The following is a 22241-nucleotide window of genomic DNA, read 5'->3' as shown; positions in this document are numbered from 1 at the left end:
ACACGCAGCTTATCTTCCAACCATCTGAGAGCTCTTTCCAAAAGATGATGTAAAGAGCCCTACCCCACATCTGTTATTTTGTAGGGAACTTAATACCCACAATAATTACATTTACGGAGCACTTGCCATGTACTGGGCTCTGTTCTAGGAACTTTCAGGTCTTATTTCATTGCTGCTATGGCAGTTACCCAGGTGATAAATGCCTTTGTCATTTTATTGCTTGAGAAACATGCCCAGAAGCTGTGGCTTCCAACCTAAAGGGTACTAAGTGGCAGCATCGGGATTTAAATTCTGATCACCTGACTCCACCAGAGCCTCTGCTCCTTGCTACTTTGCTCCATGTCTGTGGACTGGACGGAGTTAACCTTGATGTCTGTGTTCTGGTAACTACACAAAGGGGCAAAGAACCCACCAGGCATTTTCAGACAAAAGTCCTTCCACGGAGCTTATTCTCCAGAGCAGTGATGGCTGAGCATACATGTACTTCAGAGTCCCTTGGAGGGTTTTGCTGGAACTTGTGCACTAGGCCCGACTCCCAGGATTTCAGGTTTTTTGAGAACAGATGCCCATGTGGTGATTGTGCTGCTGCTGGTCTGGCAATGACACTTGAGAACCACATCCCCAGAGCCTGCCTGCCAGAGAGTGCTCAGGTGTCCCAAACAGAACTCCCAAAAGCAGGCTCACTGCACCTCCAGGATGCCAGATTCAGAACCTGCAAGCGCCCAGCCTATGTACTCAGCACTCCGGAAGACCTGGAGCAAGTCACCTATCTGTAGAGGAGATTGAACCAAAAACACATCAGTTCTAACACTCCATGATCTCAGCGAAGTAGAGTCTAGAACCTGATAGGTTTATTCTTATTGTGAAAATATCAAGTTGCCTCCATCACACCAACACTTGGAAAATTCAAGTGTACAAAAGCAGAAAGGGAAAGACGGGCTTCTAACACTTGTTCACAATGGCCTGGCTCTGCCAATAAGGCTGGTTCCTTACAGAGGTCAATCACAAAATGTTAAATAGGTGTCCTCATCTATTTTGCATTCTCGATGCCTCACATGGCCTAGCAAATAGCAGATGCTCCGTGGGTGGATAAGAGGGAGAAGGGGAGGGATAGATAGAAGGGGAGGGATAGTAGGTGGATGAACAGACAAGTAGGTAAGCCAGAGAAGTGGATGAGAAGATAGGATGGACGAGAGAGGTAGGTTACAGAATGGGATTGTAGAAATCAACCAGCCGATGGTCTGGAATGGACAAATGTCCTCCAGCTGTCCTTCAGCACTAACAAATGTAATAAACCTGGAGCCAGGGTCCTCCGTTTACACAGGGGTCCACCCTTCTCTGCCATCAGCACACCCAGAGTTGCTAAGGCTTCATCACCACCAAGTGGGCTCTTGCACAGAAATGCCCTTGTGTCACTCTGTTATGTTCGAGAGTGATCTAAATAACTCTAGTCCTCCTCACGTGAGTCCAAGCTCTGTAGGCAAGTAGGACTATAAATTGGTACATTAAAAAAAAAAATTGGTACATTAAGCAGGGATAAAGAGCCAAGGGGAAATTGCCTGATTTGTGGAAAAGGTGTTGGACTCAGATACAGGAAACTTCAATCCTAAACCCACATCAGTCAACTTGCATGTGAGATGATTTTCAGAAAGTTGCCGCATGTCAGTTTTACCTCATTCTGTTCCTGTTAATACTCTCCTTTAAGGATCCTGGGGTTATCAGCCAAAAGGACTGCAAAGGGCTTGGTGGGTTGAAGACTGTGCCAGGCACCGTGTCCCATGTATAGGACTAGCAGGTGGCATGCCAACTCTTTCACAGGCATTATCTCATTTCATCAACACAATAGCCCTGTGCAGTAGGAATTATTCTTCCAGTATTAAGGTTGAGGAGATCAGGGCTTATCAAGGTCGGATAACTTGCTCAAGATTCCTGAGCTAGTCAGTGAAAGTTCTGGGCTGTGTAGCCAGGATAATAGCCCTCAGGAGACCATGCTCTTAACCACTCCACTTTACCACCTCCAAGTAATTCCTTCCCTATCCTCCTAATTCAACCTGATATTACACAGCTGCACTGAACCAACATCACTCCGCAAGTGTAGCAATAGAACACATAGATGGGGAAGCCACTGGTAGGACCGTTAGCCTAGGAAGTGGGGATTAATGGGGTGGCCCTGTTATATCGAGTACAAATAGATTTAAAAAGAGACTGCCACTGTCCGTGGATCTAGGTGCCTTTCCTACTCACTCAAAATCTAAGCTATAGGTCAACCCTATTGCTTCTAGTAACTTCGAGATGGAGCACTGCTTCACACCCTTGTACCTGCTGGCTTGAGAGAGATGTTCCCAACGTGTGTGCTCCAAGCCTCAAGCCTCCTGTGAGGTGCAGGGATGGGGTGTGGCAGGTGAGCTCTGCATCTGTGCTGCAGGTGAATAGCCAGAAATTTCTGTTGCCAAGTTTCCGCCAGGCCCCCTCACCTCCCGAAGAGCAGAAACACCAGTCACCACGTAGATCATCAAGCAGAAGACGGGTCCGTTGGAGCGGCAGTCAGCCAGGCTGCGTGGGGAAGGCTCATGTGAGCATGGGGCTGTCCTGATGCCCAGCGCACCCGTCAGTTTGCTAGGCCTGCCATAGACTGCCACCAGCTAGGTGCTTAAAGGACGGAAGCGTATCATGTCCATTCTGAGATCAGGTGTTGGGAGGGTTGGTTCCTTCTGAGGGCTGTGCAGGACAATCTGCCCCATGCCCTCTCCTGGCTTCTGGTGGGGTTGCCAGCAATCCTTGGCATCCCTTGACTCCTGCTGCGTTACTTGATCTCTGCCTTCATCTTCGTGTGGCATCTTCCCTGGGTGCACATCGACGTCCTGATGTCTCTCCTCTTTGTAGGAATACCAGTCACATTGATTATGGGCCCACCATAGGAGTAGGACTTCATCTTAACTCATTACATCAGCAATGACCCTATTTCTGAATAAGGTCACATCCTGAGGTCCTGGGGATTGGTGCTTCAACATACGAACTTTGGCAGGGAAACGGTTCAACCTATGACACTCTATTTCCCAGATATTGCATAGCCACTCCCCAGGGAAGGTTAGAACACCCGCCATTTGGACACATGATAACTGTCGCCTGATGTCAGGACTGCGGTATCTCTGTAGAGAGAGGACAGGCTTTGTGGAACATCTGAACTGAGTCTTGATAGCTGATAGATTTCCATGAATGGAGACAAAGAGGGCTTCCCAGAAAAGGAAGAATAAGAAAAACACATGAGCCAAGAAGGACAAGTGGCACAGAGGGACATTGCTCAGCTGTCCCCAGCTCCATTCCAGACAGCCAGGGTGGTTATCCACACACCCAGCCCAACCCCAAAGGCTTTCTGGCTCAGCGTGCTTATACATCCCTGGGTGTCAGACAGTCCTTCCCAACCGCAACAAAACCTTCGCACATCCTCTCACACCACTGACCTCTTTCACACACAGCCTGGTGGTCTGCACCTGCTCATCTCAGCAAGCGGAGCTCTAGGGCCGGTCTCTCCAGCACACAGGCTCATGCAGCCCATTTCCAAGCCAGTAAGCTGAGAGTTGTGTGAATTGTTGGCCACGTTACCATTTAGCTCACCCATTCTTTCTTTAGCAAGATGTGATCTCACAAAAAAAGCTCTTGGAGTTTCCATTGCTGTACAAGACAGCATTGGGAGCCCTCACAGTGGCCAGCTGGACTGCCTCTCCTGGTGCCTGTCCCACTTTACCCCAGGCAGGTATGTGCAGAGTACCTGGAACACTTCCCCTCCTGACTTCACACCTCCCTGGAGGGGTCAGTGCTCAGTCCTGATCTGGGGCCCCACCTGGCCTGGCTGTGCTCAATTTAAACAACTGGATTATGAGAGCTGTCAGAGACCAGCTTGGTGAGCCCCGCACCAGAGTCCCATGCCTGAGCTCGGGGGGAAAACTTACAATAGGCGAACACTGGCCCTAGGATGGGACTATAAATGAGGTCAGGTTGGTAGATCCCACCTCCTGAAAAACCCTGATGAGAGGGCCATGGTTCACATGTTCACATATGAAAGAGGAAGATATTGGGGGTCCCTGAGTGGAAATAGCTGAATCCAGAGCCGAGATGGGGTGCCTGTGTCACTCCCCTGACCCGGGTGTGGGGTCAGTGACCTGAGAACTGTAGAATCACCTGCCTCTCTCCCTCGTGTGCCCCCCTCTTCCTCGGCGGACTGCCCTCTGCGATGCTCTTTCTGGGGCTGTCCTCCAGCCTCCCAAACCTTGAGCCACCCCCCCACCCCCCGCAGGGCACGAGGAGAAGTCTGAGAACGCGGTGGAAGCTGGAACCTGCTGTGCCACCTGCAAGGAGTTTCACCAGATGAAGCAGACGGTGCTGCAGCTGAAGCAGAAGGTACGTATGGCCTCTGTCAGAGACAGTCACATAAAAGGAGGGGTTGACAGAGACGAAGAGGAAGGATGCTTAGAAACAATAAGAAAGTGAGTTGTCGCCCACAGTGTCCTTGAGCCTTCACTGAGGGTGGGGCCAGCCAAGTTTGGCCCTGGACTTCACTTTGCCCTCCCACCCGCAGAGCTGCCATCTAATTTTTTTTTAATTTTTATTTATTTATGATAGTCACACAGAGGGGGGCAGAGACATAGGCAGAGGGAGAAGCAGGCTCCACGCACCGGGAGCCCGACATGGGATTTGATCCCAGGTCTCCAGGATTGCACCCTGGGCCAAAGGCAGGCGCTAAACCGCTGCACCACCAGGGATCCCCAGAGCTGCCATCTAAAGGGCAACAAGATGACCAAGGCAGGAAAGGGATGGAGATTACCTAATTAAAACCTATTAAAACCGGCTGTGAGGCAAGGGGCGCGTGGTGAAGCCGTAGGGAGGAGGAGCTAGGTCTATTGCAACTTTTGGTGAAATGAATGTCCAGACACAGGGTCCTGGGGCAGACTTACACAATTCTGTCTCATCTAACATTTTGAGCATGTTTTCCAATAAAGGACGTCCTGCCTATAAACTTCCATAAGTTGATGATAAACTTCTGTAGCAGCTTGATTTTTCACATTGGAAAGCAGCCATTTGGGTACCTCGTGTCTACAAGAATGAGGACTGACTGACTCACTTTATAAAAGGCTCCCACAAATGCCTCAGAGAATATCAGATTTCTAGTAACATTGTTGTGCTGTGAGTAATGCCCCCGTGATGGATCTAGCGACCTGGTTTCTTGAAACTATCCTGGGCCTAGATCGATGGTACTTACTATACCTGAGTTCAGTCAATTTGGCAGTTTGTCAGCAATTCAGAAATTGTTCTTATGCTGATAAAACATAAACGTACTGCTTTGTTTGCTTAACTGCTTCTACCCGAGGCTCTTTGCACATCAAAGAGGATATATTGTCTGCTTGACTTTGTTATTCTAAAGGCCAAAGGGTAAGCACAGGACAATATTGCTTTTCCATGTTCAACAAACATTCAAGCAGCCCTTAATGAGAACCACAGCTACCAGGCAAAACAAGCAGATGGATTGGCGGAGAAGAATGGCCTCACTGGTCTTTCATGTGTTGTTGGCAAAGATCTATAGATGTATCCTGTAATCAGGATCCTAAGGAGTCTGTGATCCAAAAAGGGGAACGGATGGAACACTTTGTAAGTGTAGCAGCGTGAACACAGAGAGATAAACACGTCCCACACACATCCTCAGGTTAAAGTTGCATTGATACTTACTGAGCAAATCCAAAAAGGGTTCATGGAAGAAGTAAGTTTGCATTTCATAGGCCAGAGGATTAGGGTTTAGGGGAGGCAGTTGCTCAATATCTCAAGACCTAACGCTACTCTCTGCTTCCTACCTTGGAGAGTTAAAAATCCAGGAGCTTTTTCCATCCTGGATGATCATTACAATAGTGCTACTAAACCTCACGAGTTGTTCAGAAATGCAGCTACTAAATCAGTATCTGGCTTTCCCTTAGCCTCCCTGGCTTTCACAGAATGTAGACTCTGAATCTACATTCTGTGAAAAAATATTGAAAGAGTTGAAAATTTTGTGTCATAATAGTCGTCACCTTTAAAGACCTTGCTGTAGAGCTACATACAATCCAGTTGCAAGTACTTCTTAATACTCCAGTAACTGGTACAGTAACTCTCATGCACTCAGCACTTTAATAGCTCTCATGAGGTTAACTCTCACATACTTAATACTCCAGAAGCTCGTGTGCAGTAACTCTCATGTGGTTGGTTGGACTGGAAATGGTCCACCTCGTACTGAATCCTACAAATGCATTGTGGCAAGGCTGAGCAAATGCTGGCATTCAGAGAACGTTATGAAGAGCAACTCGTTTTTAAAGGCACCTGTTAGAATGTGTTGTATTCTGTAGTTTATGAAGCAGCCTTATATTTAGGATCTCATTTCATTCCTACCATGACCCTGTAAGAAAGACACAGAGGTCCTCAGAGAAGTAAAGTCACTGCCTAAGAGACAGGCTGGACTTCTGCTCCTGCCAGGTAGCAGAATTGTCCATTAGATTTTAAGTTCATGTCATTATTACAGATGCTATCTGTTCTTCCAGAAAGAATATAGGACATCTATCCAAATAAACTTTGGCCAAGAAGTAGGTACTGAGTGTCCTGGGCCCTAGCCAACCCCACAGTAGAAAAGAGTATGCAAACATGCTGAATTGCCCTGAGTATAGTCCGCAAAACCTCAACAGCGGGGGAACTCTACAGGGTAAGTGCCCTGAATTCTTTGGTGGGTAAATTGTAAGGAAAGGAAAGAAGAGGAACAGCAACTTGCAGATTAAAAGATCTATCATTTTTGTAAAAGAACAAGACTAAACCATAGTGTGTAGGCATGCATAGTCGGGTTATTTCTAAATTATCTTCAAAATATAGGAAGTGATTAAAATCAGAATAGTGGTTACTTTTGGGGGGAAAGGATGAGACTATGATTGGGTCAGAGCACATGAAGGGTGACTTCTGGTGAATGGCTAAGTTCCATTTTTTTACTTCAGTTTCATTAAAAAGGTACTTGCCTTATCCTCATTTGCTAGGATGTAGATTTGTGGGGTTTCCGGGTTCTGTGCTTTTATCTCCCAATAAAAAGTTTTTTAAAAGTGTATGCAGACCCCAGAGCTTCCAGCTCCATAATTTCTTCTTTGGTTTGGGGGATTGGTGACGGGGGGAGAGGGGTACTGACTTGGCTAAAAAAAGAAACAGATTTGGGAATAGGTAAAATATTTAACTCCTAGAGAGTATGCCAGGCCTGTCAGCACTGAGGAAAAATCTGAGACAAGGAGCCAGTTTTCTGAAAGCTCCTCATGTTCCTGCTGCATGGACTATTTGATTTGAGATGGGCACTGCTGCAGAATATGAATGATGACTCAGGGTTTGTTGAGCCCCTACTATGCCTTATGATGGACTGGGAGATAAGGGAGGTTGACAGACTGTGAGGAATCAAGTCCTGCCTTCATCAACTGTCTTATCTGGATAATCAAGCCAGTAGTGTGAGTCAGTGCCAGCTGCCACGTGGAAGGGGACAGAGAGAGCCTCTGAAGTTAGAGGTCAGTGCAATTTCAGAGGAGTGCGTGCATTTGCAGCCCGATGTCTGCGTTTGCACATTCTAGCACTGCCTTTAGTGCCAGGCACATAAATGGCTTCACGATCGTTTGTGATTTCCTCTGCTACCTTGATCTAGTTGCTCTGCAAAAGGGGCCTTCTCAGGATGTTGGGAAGACTAGTCCATTCTAAAGTGACTGTAGATGCTTTGCTGAGGATCACTGGTAACATTGAAAGGCAACTTGGTGTAGTAGTTAGGAGCACAGATTCCAGAACCATATAGGCTAAGTTTAAATCCTAGCCCCACTACAAGTTGGATGTATGCCCCTAGGGAAGCGACTTAATGTCTCTGTGCCTCCCTCCTATTGAAAGGGGATGACAATACTTGTTCTGTTTTCATGATGATCAAATGAGCTAACATTTATAAAGGACTTAAAACAGTATTCGATACTTAGAGCTTTGAATGTTTACCAAATAACATTTTTTTAAAGATTTGAGAGAGCACACCAGTGAACATGGGGGAGGGGCAGAGGGAGAGGATTTCAAGCAGAGCATGGGGGCAGGGGCAGACAAAGAGAATCTTAAGCAGACTCCCCCTGAGCGCAGAGCCTGATGTGGAGCTCAATCTCTCAACCCTGAGATCATGACCTGAGCCCAAACCAAGAGTCGGAGGCTTAACTGACTGAGCCACCCAGGTGCCCCTAAATAACATTAATTATATGTTCGTACAAAGTGCTTTACAGGCAGCATCTGCCTGATTTGTACCAACAACTCTATGAGGTAGATACTTTATTAGGAAAGCTCATATAAGATAATGATATTCGGGCAGCCCCAGTGGTGCAGCAGTTTGGCGCCGCCTGCAGCCCAGGACGTGATCCTGGAGACCCAGGATTGAGTCCCACGTTGGGCTCCCTGCATGGAGCCTGCTTCTCCTCTGCCTGTGTCTCTGCCTGTCGCTCTCACTCTGTGTCTCTCATGAATAAATCTTAAAAAAAAAAAAAAAAGATAATGATATTCATGATTCTATCAATTGGAATCTAGGAGAAATGTAGACCCTTCCTATATTACTATGACCTTCACAAATACCTGCATCCCCCAAGCCCATCCTCTGCTGTATTTTATGCAGCAAGTCAAGACAGGGACCCTGGCGACCTGCCTCCAAAACAGTAGGACCTTTACTTTCCACTCATCCTGCTGATGTGTAGAGGAACTGAAGGTAGCCGGGTTGTAATTACCCAGCAGCAAGTCATCCAGGAAACAGAGGTTGACATTTACTGGATCACCTGACAGCTTTTCTAAGGGAGTAGAAAGAGCTGAACGTGCAGGTCTCATCTTCCAGGCTTGATCTCTCAGATCCAAAGATGGCTGTCTGGCATCAGAGCATTCTAAGGCTAGGGATGAGCTTTGCCATGTGCCTTCTGCGGGCCTCTGTTGCTCTGTGGACACAGGGTTTCCAAGCAGGGCCCCTCCAAGAGGATGTGGGGACAAGTAGAACATGTTCCAGAAAATCTCAGACTTGGTTTTTACTGACCAGGATCCAGCCTAAGTCTTCTGGAGTGGGTAGCTGTGACCCTCAGAAATGTGCCTTTCCCCACCTGACTTGGCACTTTTCAAATTAGCTTCTTGAAAGAAAGAGACTGCAACTACCATTTATTGAGCCACTTAGTATGTCCCAGGTCCTGTCCTGGGCACCTAACCTACAGGATCCAGTAGGAAACAGTGACCATCATGGAAAAATATGTCCGCAATGCCAGTCCTACATTCAAAAGGTGGAGGCTAATTTCCAGTCCCTGAGTGTGAGCTGTGCGTAGACTCACCTCCAGTAACTAGAAAATGATGGAAGTGATGGTGTGTAACCCTCACTATGGTGGTTACACACCATAACACAAACCATATCTATGGTTTCCCATTAAATCTCCACAACTGTAAAGGTGGCTGGTGATGTTCCCTTTTATTGGTGAGGAAGTGGAGATTCATAATATTCAGCTCACCCATAAGATTCACACAGCTCCCTGACCTCAAGGAATGTGAAGGTTATTTGTCTGGGTGGCCCCTCCAGCTTCCCCTAGAGTGAGCTACCTGCAACCCAGGAGGGAAAGTGAAGAGGAAGCCATGGTGCCTTTTATCCCCTCGTCGCAGAAGTTATGCACTGTCACTTCCATCATTTTCTAGTTACTGGAGGTGAGTCTCTAAGTACAGCTCACACTCAGAGGGTGAAAGTTAGCCTCCACCTTTTGAAGGTAGGACTGTCAAAAACTTTGCGGACATATTTTTCCATGACGGTCACTGTTTGCTACTGGATCCCCACCAGCTGAGTGTCTAGATGAACCATAAGCCAAATTCTTGGCCCTGGCTCCCAAGGCTGAGGGGCGTCTAAGAGCAGGGACCATGTGTTGAGCACCATTGTCACCTTAGAACCAAGCACAGGGCCTGGCATAGGGTAAGTACTAAATAAAGTAATTAACACATTGAAAGTCTGAAACAAGCAGAATCTATCCATTATGGTAATAATGAGTAATGATGATGTCTGGGCTATCTGGAGGCTATCCAGGTTTGTCCACTAACCAGCCAAGTGATCTCATACAAGTGATTTTCACTGGAAGGCCTCTGGATTTGGAAGGGGATTTCTACAGCTCCTTTGAGTTCTAACAGGCTCAGATGGAGGGGAAGTGACCACAAAAAGAATTTGCAGGCTCTGCAGACACACAGATGCGAACAAATCTCCTTGGCACTGGAGTCATCCCTTCCTGACCTTGGATCCCTTTCTCTTTGCAGATTGCCCTGCTCCCCAACAGTGCTGCCGACCTAGGCAAGTACATCACTGGCAACAAGGTGCTGGCCTCAAACGCCTACCTTCCGGGACCCCCTGGGCTGCCTGGTGGCCAAGGCCCTCCTGGTGAGTGGGGAGGAGGGCAGAGGATGGTGACAGAGGCACCAGCCAAAGCCTGCCGGGAGCTCACATGAGCGCGGGCTGGACCAAGTTCAGCCTCCGTGGGTGAGGGCAGCCACAGGAATCCAGGGGGCTCCCACACCTATGTTATGAGAAGCCCAGGGGAATTGGGTCCCCAAGCCTAAAAAGCCCTCATAACCAGGAGAAATCTGGAAGAAGGAGGTCATTGTCCTGGGCATGGGTAAGATTCTTAACATTTTAAGTTACTGAGAAACAAAATGAAGACTTATTTTTAATGGTAACATACAAAAATAGAACTGGGTGAGGAACCCTCAGGGTACGTCAGCCAGCTGTAACCACTTATGGCCAGCCTTGTTTCTGCTTATTCCTCAATCTTATTTCCTCCTTCCCCTATTATTTGTGAACACACTCACATCTGTATTTCTTTATTTATTTTTTCTTTGTTAAGTCAGCGTTATTGAGATACAATTAAATATAGTGAAACGTACCCCCTTTAAATCACAGTTCAACAAGTTCTGACGAATATATACATCCTATATCAAGCCCATTCTAAACACTGCCATATATCTACATCAAGATATAGAATAGTTCCATTACCCCAGAAAGTTCCCTGTGCCCCTTTGCAATGTACTTCTCTGCTTCTAACTGTAGAGAACCACTGACCTGCTTTCTAACTACTTTTATCTATTCTAGAACTTCAGAGCAATGGAATCTCATCATAGGTTTTCTTTTTGTCTGGCTTTTTGTATTCAGCATATTATTTTAGAGATTCACCCTCATCCCTTGAAGAAAATCCCAAATGTCCTATTGTTTCATCAGGACATATACAATGAGAACTTTAAAAAATAGTTACATGATATTTTCTATTTTATTATGAGTCCCTCTTCATAGATAGATCAACGGACTCTTATCCACATCAGTAAAGGAAATGATATTAGTGTGAGCAGATGATTCTAGAACATGAAGTATCTTATCCCTGATTATCATTGCTAAGTGGTGTAGTAGGTGTTCTGAATGACCTCGCCTTCTAAAATTTTTTTAAAGATTTCTTTATTCATGAGAGACACAGAGACAGAGAGAGAGGCAGAGACACAGGCAGAGGGAGAAGCAGGCTCCATGCAGGGAACCCGATGTGGGACTCAATCCCAGGACTACAGGATCACGCTCTGGGCCGAAGGCAGTGCTAAACCATGGAGCCACCCAGGGATCACCCTCACCTTCTAATGAGAAAGAGAAGACACAAAGAGTAAAAGCCAATAGAATAAGATGGTATCTGTATGCCCCTAAGTAAGTGCACAGGTGCTTCCTGCTGTGAGAGTTTACAGAAGGGAGAGACCACTCTGGCCGACAGTGATCCCAGGACTGGGGTTTGACGTGGACTTGGAAGAGTGGTAGGGTTTGTTCAAGCAGGAAGAATATGGGCGGATTTTAGGTTGGAAGTTCAACAAGAACAAAGGCTCTAAATTCTTTCCAGACTAGTTATTTGTTTTCTTTTTCACTTATATCCTAATCTCCCGGTTTCTACCAAACATAGGTGCCCTGGGTCTCAGTCTATACAGGGAACAAGAACTGGTCCAGGACCTCAGTTGATCCTCTTATTCGTTTCCTGAGCCTTGGTGGAGTTTTCTCCAGATGCCTCCCACAGGCAGCCTCTTGCTGCTTCTAAGTAGATGTAGATCTCCTTACAAATTGATTCCCAACACAGAATTCCCCACCCTTTTCTAAGAGTATGTTCTTGTTCTGCTTCCCTGGATGAAGTTCATCTGCAGGCCAGTCTACAAATCTCTCCCAACAGGGACAAATGAAGTAGAAACAAGGGTACCATTGGCTGTCTTTCTTCTTAATGAAAGACTTGCTAGCTTTCCTTTCCAATTCTGCCATCTGGTTTCTAACATAGTTTGAGCTGTCCAGGGTCCTTGATGGAGCAGAAAATAAGAGGACTAACTTTGGCAACAGACTGTGCCCTTACTTTGTCTTCCAATCCTTTCTTTCTCTCTCCTAAATTCCAGCATCAGTTTATCATGTCCTCCATTGAGATTTTTTCGGGCAGCTAGAGAGATAACTAGATTTCTCTTATCCATAACCAAAAGTCCAGTCCCAGGGCTTAATCCAAGACTGGAGTGCCAACATTGGAAACTACACTGGGTTGGAATCCTTTGGCTTTGGTGGCGACAAGGTGGCTGCTGCTCCCTGGCGCCTACTGTTATGGATAAGCTGATTCGATTTGCATATCAAAACCCCACATTCTAAGGACACTTGACATACAATGATCCTGAAGTTCATTGATTGTGTAAATGAAGACAAAATGTTCTCTCTGGCCTGTCCTTGTGCTACTGGAGGGGAAGGATTTAGTTACAGGAGGAATCTGATCCCCTTTCCCAGGTAAACTCCTTCAGGATGTGCCTGGAACCAGTGTTGAGAGTAAGGATATAAAACATGTTTTCATAGAACATTGACTGTCTTTAACTTTGGTTTAATTTTTCTGGGAGCTATAATAGATTTCCCCAAATATGAAAAATCAGAAATCTTTGTTTCCTTGATTTGACTTTTCTGTTTTCTGACGCCTGAAAATTACTCTGTTCTGTCACTAGTAGGAGCTAGATAGTATTACTGTATGCATTTGAAATAAGCATCGCTGACAAATAATTCTAGCACAGTGATCAGCCCACTGTCTTCAGTGTGCTCACTTGATGTGTAACATTTTCTGAAGAGCATGTATGTATCTGGGATTCTGCGAGTGTGCAGACAATTAGGACGTGGCCCATGCCCTCACAAAGTTGACAGTTGAAAACAGGTCAAAACTCATGTCGTTACATATGCAAAAGAATGAAGTTGGACCCTTCTCTCACACCATATACAAAAATTAAAATGGATTAAAGATCTAAATGTAAGATCTGAGACTATAGAATTCCTAGAAGAAAACATAGGAGAAAAGCTTCATGATGCTGGATTTGGCAAAGATTTCTTAGGTATGACATCAACACACAGATGACAAAAGTAAAAATAGACAAAGGGGACTACATCAGACTTAAAAACTGTACATCCAAGGGTACAATCAGCAGAGTGAAAGGCAGTCTATGGAAGGGGGAAAAATATTTGCAAATCATTTATCTGATAAGGAGTTAATATCCAGAATAGGAGAAAAAAACACTACAACTCAGCAATTAAAAATCAACTCAAAATAAAATTAGACAAAGGACTTGAATAGACATTTTTCTGAAGATGATATACAAATGGCCTAGAAGCACATGAAAAGATGCTCAACATCACTCCTCATACAGCAATGCAAACCTAGCAATAAGGTATCACTTTGCATCCATTAGGACAGCCACTATCAAGAAAAGAAGAGAATAAGTGTTGGTGGGAATTGTGGAGAAAAGAGGCCCCTTGTACCATGTTGGCAGGAATGCAAACTGGTGCAGCCACTATGGAAAACAGTATGGAGTATTTTTTCTAAAAAAAAAAAATAAAAGTGGAACTAATATGATCCAGCAGTCCACATGTGGGCATAGTATCCAAAAGAATCAAAAGCAGGAGAACAAAGAGATGTTTGTATACCTGTATATGTGGCAACACTACTCACAATCACCAAGCTGCCCATGTCCATCAGTGGATGAATGGACAAACAAAATGTGCAATATACAGCAGTGGAATATTATGCAGCCTTAAAAAGAAGGAAATCTTGTTGTGTGCTATAACATGGAAGAACTTGGGGGACATTATGCTGAGTGAAATAAACTAGTCACAAAAAAAGACAAATGCCATATGATTCTACTAATAGGAGGTATCCAAAGCAGTCACGTTCATAGAGACCAGAAGTAGAGTGGTAGTTGCCAGTGGCTGTGGGAGGGGAAATGAGGAACTGTTGTTTAGTAGGTAAGAGTTTTAGCTTTGCAAGATGAAAAAGTCCTAAAGATCTATTGCACAACAAGGTGAATGTACTTACTAAACAGTACATCTTAAAGTTGTCAAAATGGTAACTTTTATGTGTCATTTACTACAATAATAAAATATTCTCCTAATGCTCACCTCCTTCCCCCTCATCCCCCTGCCCCAGCTGACATTCCAGACCTAATGTAGAAGCCAACATCCTGAAGTCTTCAACAAGGGGCTGCCCCACAGCTTAGCACCTATGCTCCCCAGGAGCCGACAAGGCATTCCCTCACCGTGTGCCAGACACTCCCCCCGACCACAAGCCCAGCCCAAGCCAGAGTGACTGTTTACAGTTCTCCATGTCTGTAGTTAAAGGTAGATGAAGCCTGTAGGCCTTCCCCATCAGCTTCCATGGTAAATATGGCACAATCTGGCACACATACCTTATCAAGCAGGCACAAGAGCAGTCCTATAGCTTGGTCTTAAGCTCAGGAGACTCCCAGTGCTCTGTCACTTTAGGCTTTGGAGAAGAAATAAAAAAACAATACTCACAATGTCTATAGGGCCCAGGCAGGTGGCTCAGATGAATGAAGACTCGGGGTGTAAGCAGTGGAGCGTAAGCTAACCCATCATGCCAATGGGAAGATAGTGGCTTTAGTTCTTCCGGTTTTCAAACAGATGCCTTTGTCCAGATTTCTGTAGGAAATCTCCCCAATTTTTAAGTGTTAGGATATTCAGAGGACAATGGTATCCATAAACGACTACAGAAACCCGTATGGAGTTTATGTGGTGTGTATATGGATATGGTTATACACATCTGTATTTGATATATAGCTAATGTATATATCTGTATCTATTATATACACACATTATTTATATAGTATGCTGTTAATTCTCTTACAGAGAAGAGGATTGAGATATTTTTGGAGAAATGTGGTCTACAATGATTATATAAGGATGGAGAATTCTGATCATGTTAAGTTTTTTTTTTTTTTTTTTAATTTATGATAGGCACACAGTGAGAGAGAGAGGCAGAGACACAGGCAGAGGGAGAAGCAGGCTCCATGCACTGGGAGCCTGACGCGGGATTCGATCCCGGATCTCCAGGATCGCACCCTGGGCCAAAGGCAGGCGCTAAACCGCTGCGCCACCCAGGGATCCCTGATCATGTTAAGTTTTAAAATGCTTATAGGGCATCTTAATAGAGATGTCAGAAGGCAAAGGGCAGACTGCAAAGACAAAGGCTGCAAAGGGCTCCCAGACTCTGGTCAGCCAGAGCCTTCATCTTCCTCATGAGATACAGAGCTAATGAGGTGTTTTTTGATTACAGGCTCACCAGGACCAAAGGGGAGCCCGGGTTTCCCCGGAATGCCAGGCCCTCCTGGACAGCCCGGCCCACGGGGCTCAATGGGACCCATGGGACCATCTCCCGATCTGTCTCACATTAAGCAAGGCCGGAGGGGTCCCGTGGTCAGTATTTTGTCGGAGATCCACTTACTGTTGTTGAGGAAAGCCTCTTCTTGTCCCATGCCTTTTCCTTCTGTTGAGCTAGATCCCTTTATCTTGTAGGGTCCGCCAGGTGCACCAGGAAGAGATGGCTCTAAGGTAAGTCTTAGAGTGGTCCTTACAGCCCAAGTATTACTAATTGCAGCCAACTCGGCAGGCATCACAGAAAGCTCAAGCACTGTTTACTACCCCCATTTTGTGCGTTGCAAAATTGAGACACTTTTTTCCCCCAAGCAGGAAAGAAAAGCTAAGATGCAAATAACCGTAATTATAAAAAAAACAACCATCAAAACCACTTCTAAGAATGAACACCCCCATAAATTTTAAACAAGCCTCTGTGCAGCAGTGCTCTCCTGTAGGGCTGTGGTGTGTGTCCCCACTCCTTTAACACGTTTGCATCAAGACCAGGAAAAGCTCCATGTTCAGCAAGTGGATAGTTTCACTTCAAGAGCTGCCCACTACTCGCCTCTCAAATAAGTCAGCGTGCATTACTTTCGAAAGTTTGTAAGTTATTGCACACGTTGCCTGGAAATACAAGCATTCCTTTTGTCAGATCTGGACTGAAAATACGTGGCCCTGGGGGACATCGGAATGAGAGAGAGAGAGAGACACTTGACCCAAGTGGTTCTGTTCAGATAAATGGTCCCTTGAGTATAGCTTCAAGCTTGTATTTGTTTCTGATAGAAAATACTTGTTTGTGCAGGGCAATGGTGATGCTGGGGGTCTAAATAGAGAGTGGTAGTGGTATCCCACGTGGTCCACAAAGCTAATCCGACCTTTCTGCTTGCAGGGAGAGAGAGGAGCACCTGGACCCAGAGGGTCGCCAGTAAGTAGCACTATCTGCCCCCGCTCCCCCCCACCTCCATCCCTCAGGGGAATGTCCTCAGGGATGTAGCTCTGATGAGCCTATAAGTGGGTCTTACCAGCAACAGCCAACCCCTTCTATCCATCACTCATCCTGCCCAAGTCGAATTCCATGGTTAGGAAAATCATGGAGGACTTTAAGAATTGGTTGGGATTTATTTTTAAAATTTGTTTTCTGGGTTTTTGGTTGGTTGTTCCCCCCCCCCCCCCCCCCATGCTAATCTTTACATGGAAGATCTTCTGTTAGGATTAAACAAAAACCAGCAGGCCATGAGTCTATTTGAGCATTTATGTTGCTGTAGGCCTTTTATATATGTTAACTCATTTAAATGTTCACTTATGAAACCCTATGATGTTGGGGCTATTATCTCCATTCTACAGATAAGGAGATGGAAACCCAAAAAATTGAGTGACTTGCCCAAGGCCAGCTAGTAAGCGACAGAGCTGAGATTCAAACCCAACAGAATCCCAACCTCTTAACCAATACTCTGCACCTCCATAAGTCTCTCCCCCATTTTCTTCAGGAGAGTAATATAGGAGGGTTCTTCTCATATTCTTTCATTCTACCAGATTTGATGTAGCTGAGAATTAGGAGGGAGGAGAGATGATATGTCACCCAGCTCATATAGAAGATGAAGGAATTAGAAGACAATCTTAAGAACACCACCCTCCTCCCCACCCTGGCTACTATAGTAGGTGTTACGTTTACTCCACTTAGGACGCAGGGTTATCAACTAAACAGTTGCCATCGAGCCAGGGGGAGTAGCAAATCATGGTGCCCATAGAAGCCATGGCTTTGCACAGCACTGAGTCTGTGGTCTTCTGGCTTTGACTCCTCTCATGTGCACAGGGACCCCCTGGTTCTTTCGACTTCCTGCTACTTATGCTGGCTGACATCCGCAATGACATCGCTGAGCTGCAGGAGAAAGTGTTTGGGCACCGGACACACTCTTCAGCAGAAGAGTTCCCTTTACCTCAGAAGTTTTCCAACTATCCAGAAACCATGGACTTCGGCTCTGGAGACGAGTACCCGAAAAGAACGGAGACAAGGGACTTGGGACCCACCAGAGACTTTTATCCTTAGCACATCCCATCATCCGTCACGCCAGAGGAGAGGAAAAGGAGTGTTTTCACCTGCAGTTAAATCATATACAGAAAAAAAAAACCCACTGGAGACCCAGAAAAGATACATCTTTCATCTCTTTACTCTTTTCCTGCCTTCTCCCTCCTGCTCTTCTTCCAAATACTGTTCTCAGAGTCGCCTGCAAGAGACCTGAGGGAGTCAGTCACTAATTTACACACTTCCCTCCAAGAGACAGTTAGGGGGGCAGAGGCTAAGGGATCCTACATTCGAAGTCTCCTTTTACTTCTTATTTAGGAATTTCTGGATTTCTGAGTTAAGTGGCCCTCATGGGGTCTTAAAGGTCCAAAAGGGAAAAGTGGCAAAGTGAGCTCTGAGAAGAGGTGAGGTTACTTATCAAAAAAAAAAAGAAAAAGAGTATGTGTCCAAAATAGACTACTACTCAGTATCAAAATTAGGCTTCTTTAATTAAAAGGGGGAAAACAACAATGTATATCTGACCTTGGCAGATATTTTTTTTCCTTGTCAATCTAATGTATTTTAAATAGTCTATCCTCCTGCCCAACCTTGTTTACCAATTTTGATTAAAGGAAGGAGGGAAATAAGGAGGAGCAGGGATTAGGGAAGAGGGAGAAAAATTATAGTCCTCTATTTACTCTCCTGTAAAGTTGCCACATTCTACATTCAAATATGACTATTATGGGTTTGGGCCGTGCGGTTCTGTAAGTTTCCTATTCAGAGAAGAATGTTACTCTAGCTGTAGGAGTAAATCCTCTTCTCAGAGCAAACGAATGAAGTGCCCAGATCCCCTCTAGAATGATGGGCTCCTGGTTTGCCAGGACGGTTTAAAGCTACTTGATCCCATGAGTGGGCTCGCTCAGTAAATCACTGATGGTTAAATAAGAGTGGTGGACACACAGGGAGATGCGCTGAATGGCCTGGATCTGCCTGGGGGCCCAGGAGGTGCCATTAGGCCATGATCCTGGTTAGATCAACGTGCACTGGAGGCTGGAAGGAGGCAGTCGGGGAGGGAGAAGCAGAGCCTGGGGCAGGTTCCTGAAGGACTCTGTAGAGGCAAGTCAATCTGCTCTCCTTGGGAATTGGAAGCCCTTGTCCGGGGCCAGCGGAGCTTGCCAACACAGAGAGTATGCACCACTGGAAGTTCTCTTGGAGGCAGACGGAAATAACAATTTTTCTTGATTGCCAGAAATTTCCTTCCCACTATTCCCATTTTTCGCCAGTTTTCCATCATTCAGTCCAAGTTTTCGTTCTCACAGGCCTTCTCCTGGATACTCCTTCCTCAGCAGAGGTGGGAAACAGCCGGGAGAGGCTTGTATTCTCAAACTTCTGTTGAGTCTGTGGTCGCCCATACACCTCTGGGTCCCAGAGGGAAGCATATTCCAGAAAAGACTTCCTCTGGTTCTGTAGAAACAGGACCAAGAGTAACCCCCGAAGAAATGAGCAAGAGCATCCACTCTTTTGGAATATTGTTGGGGAATCTCTTGGTTTTGATGGGGATTGCACAGTTTTCCTTGAATCCACATTGGCATCTGCCACCCAGAAAGGCAGCCACCTGTTCGGCAGCCCTCCCCTCTGTCTTGAGCCTCACGGATGATCATTGTCACACTCATGCTTGCTCATGGTAGGGTTCCTCTTCCTCACCCTGTGGTTTCTCCCCATATTTCTGGGACATGTGTGTTTACTTCTCTTTTTCCATTTTGCCCGTCATTTAACTCTCCTCCTGGGAAAGCTTGTTGAGGAGAGCCACTGTGGGTGAGCGTGTGCCACCTTTCAATCTTCTTTCTCTAGAACCAGAGGAAGGACTTCTGTTTGTGAGTCTCCCATGACAACAGCCTGCCATCCCTGATTGCCATCAAGGTAGAAGCATAGCCAGTCAGCCACTGGCTGGGTTTTTCGCAGACCCTTTGCTCCACTGTTTCTTCCTCTTGCAAAATCCCCAGGGCCAGTCTGCCAGAAAGTCACAGGAACGAGCAAACGCATTCTCAGCGTTCCTTTTCTAGCATTTTCCCTCCACCTTCCGTCTCTCCAGAGGCCAGTCTTCACTGCAAAAGCCCTACCAACCTCGGGTTCACTGAGAGCTGAGCTAAGCAGCTGTTGATTCCCATCTGGAATGCATTTAACATTGCCTGTTTGCAGAACACAATATTTAAAGGGTGTGGATGGATGAGTGCTAAAGAAAATTATTTACAGGCCTTAGGAGAAATAATTAGGTCCATCTCTGATTTTTTTTTTAATGAGGATTTGTGTTTAGAAATACAAACTTCTTTATTGTCACATGCTCATAAAATGCAACCAAACTGCATGTTTGACCAGAGACTAGGATAATATATTTTAAAAGGAACTGAAGGAAGTAATATCTGGGATTCATGAGCCTAGTCTATATGCTATTCTCCAGCAAAACACATAATAACCTGTATTATATACTTTCCATCTGCTACATCAGGTCAGTTTATAATTGTTCATCCCGAGATTCTCAAACTTTGGACTGCTACCCAGGAACAAGTAGGTACCCTGTAAGCCCAGATTATACTTTTCGAAGATAAGGCAAAATCACTGTTAATCCTCATGTATCTTTTAGTGATAGGACGTCAAAGCTCACTGTCTAAACAGTGCTTCTCAGAACCTAATGGGGAATAAAATTTGCCATGGCTTTGCTAAGCTGCACCATGTTTTATGGGGAGAAAAAAGATCTTTGCACATCTCCTCAGCCCTTTAGCAGAAATATTGGCTTTCATTTTTTTTCGCACCCTGATAAATAGAATCTAAAATAAGACCTCATAATTGCTCTTTTTTTTAGAAAGCTGTGGGAATAAAAAAACATGCCATTGAAAATAGTGCAAGGAGGGCATCCGTTTTCGTTTAGGAAAATCCTCCTCCATCCCCATTTCCGGAAGGAGAAATTATAAGCTTTACTATGCCAAAAAGTTTGGGGGGTACAAAGGGAATGCTGTCTTCTTCCTCCTGTGTTCATTCCAACACCCGCCACCGAGTGAACTGACCGGCTGAAGTCATTTCTACTGTATAAACTCAGGTAGGCCCATAGCCTAACAGGTACACATAACAAATGTGCATTGGCACGGGGGCAGGGGTATTACCCCACCAAACACCAGGTGAAGGGTGAAGGGTACCCTGGCTCTGATCATACTTCCCTCTCCAGGATTCACAACTACTCTTTGCCTTATGATGGCTTTCTCCAGGCAGACAGGGGAAGATCATCGCCATGACTAGGCACCAGGCATCTCCTTGCACCGAGAGCAAATTCCTTGTCATACTTTGGGCATCGCTGTCCCTCCCCCTCTCCCCCAAGGCCGACCTGTCACAGAGAGACAGCAGCCTCATTGTGCAACCTTGACATCTTTCAGATAACCTTCCTGAAGAGGAAATTTATTCATAGGAATCCAGGCCAAACAACTAATAGAATAGAGCCATCTCAAGTTATTAATAATGAATTCAGGGAAAGAGATGAAGTTTTTCCTGGCATGGTCAGCATGTATATTTCCCAACAAATCAAAAAATAATTTTCCATTTGAAGCAAAAAAAAAAAAATGACTGGAATTGTTAAAGCATAAAATCTTATACTTCACTGGTTCCTTCAAAAAAAAAAAAATGACGGCTTTAGGGAAGGCATAGACGAAAGAGCCTTTTACACATCCCCCAGAGGCCCTCAGCATTCTTTATGAGATCCCGAAAGCATGTGCCCTAGAGGATTCTGTGTGTGTCACGACTGTTATTTTGCAGCGACTTGTCCTATACTTCAGTAGCTGGGTTCATTATTTATAACAGGTCCATATCACAGCTGAGCTAATATTCAAACAGTTATGGATGTGATACTATGAAGTACTTTTGATGAGATTATATATGCTTAATAACAAAGTTATTTTTCTTATGTGGTTGTCCTGTGTTTTGTCCTGACTCTTGGACAAGAGTCTGATGAGATGTCTTTATGAGATGAGTACAAGGAGATGGAGACATCTCTCCCAAGAGCTGGAACGCGCATTGCCGGTGGGCCACCTCCTGGGGTCTGAGTGTGGACCGAACATCTGAGTCTGAGTCAAGGTCGAAAGGCCCATGTGTCCAGCTGGGGAGGATGCTCTGGGGAACTACTCCCCCCCCCCCCCGGTGGGCTCTTCAAACCGGAACTCTAGGGGGATCATTGGAGAGGCCTGTGAGGGTCCTACGCCCTGCTCCTGTTGTACTGCGAGCAACTTCACTTCTCAGTTGGTTCTGGGTTAGAATTCCACATAAGGCTGCCTTCAGAGGAGAAAAATGAAAGTTGACTACCTAAAAGAGAGGGGGTGGGGAGGAAGTCCCTTGAGTTGGTAGCCGAAGTCCCCTATGTGAAGATAAGAAAAAGCGAATTGTCATCAATTAGGCCATAGGGGAGGTGGAGTGGTGTAATCGAAAGGGAGGATACCTCTAAGGGACTTCCAGCGCTCACCA

General features: G+C 45.6%; 1 protein-coding gene across 1 annotated transcript in view; it reads left to right on the top strand.

Annotated features, from left to right (window-relative positions):
* Positions 1 to 21347, top strand: part of CCBE1 (collagen and calcium binding EGF domains 1) — a 234349-nt gene extending 213002 nt beyond the window's left edge. Inside the window, exons 6-11 of the mRNA XM_072758011.1 lie at positions 4295 to 4398; positions 10321 to 10441; positions 15660 to 15799; positions 15899 to 15934; positions 16626 to 16661; positions 17550 to 21347. Coding sequence (XP_072614112.1) covers positions 4295 to 4398; positions 10321 to 10441; positions 15660 to 15799; positions 15899 to 15934; positions 16626 to 16661; positions 17550 to 17783 — 671 coding nt within the window. The 3' untranslated portion in view covers positions 17784 to 21347. The remainder of the gene's footprint in view (positions 1 to 4294; positions 4399 to 10320; positions 10442 to 15659; positions 15800 to 15898; positions 15935 to 16625; positions 16662 to 17549) is intronic.
* The last annotated feature ends 894 nt before the right edge of the window (positions 21348 to 22241 follow it).

This window comes from Vulpes vulpes, chromosome 5 (assembly GCF_048418805.1).
Source record: "Vulpes vulpes isolate BD-2025 chromosome 5, VulVul3, whole genome shotgun sequence".
NCBI classification, from domain to species: Eukaryota; Metazoa; Chordata; class Mammalia; order Carnivora; family Canidae; genus Vulpes; species Vulpes vulpes.
Note: the sequence above shows the minus strand (reverse complement) of the source record. Positions and strands in the feature narration are given on the sequence as shown.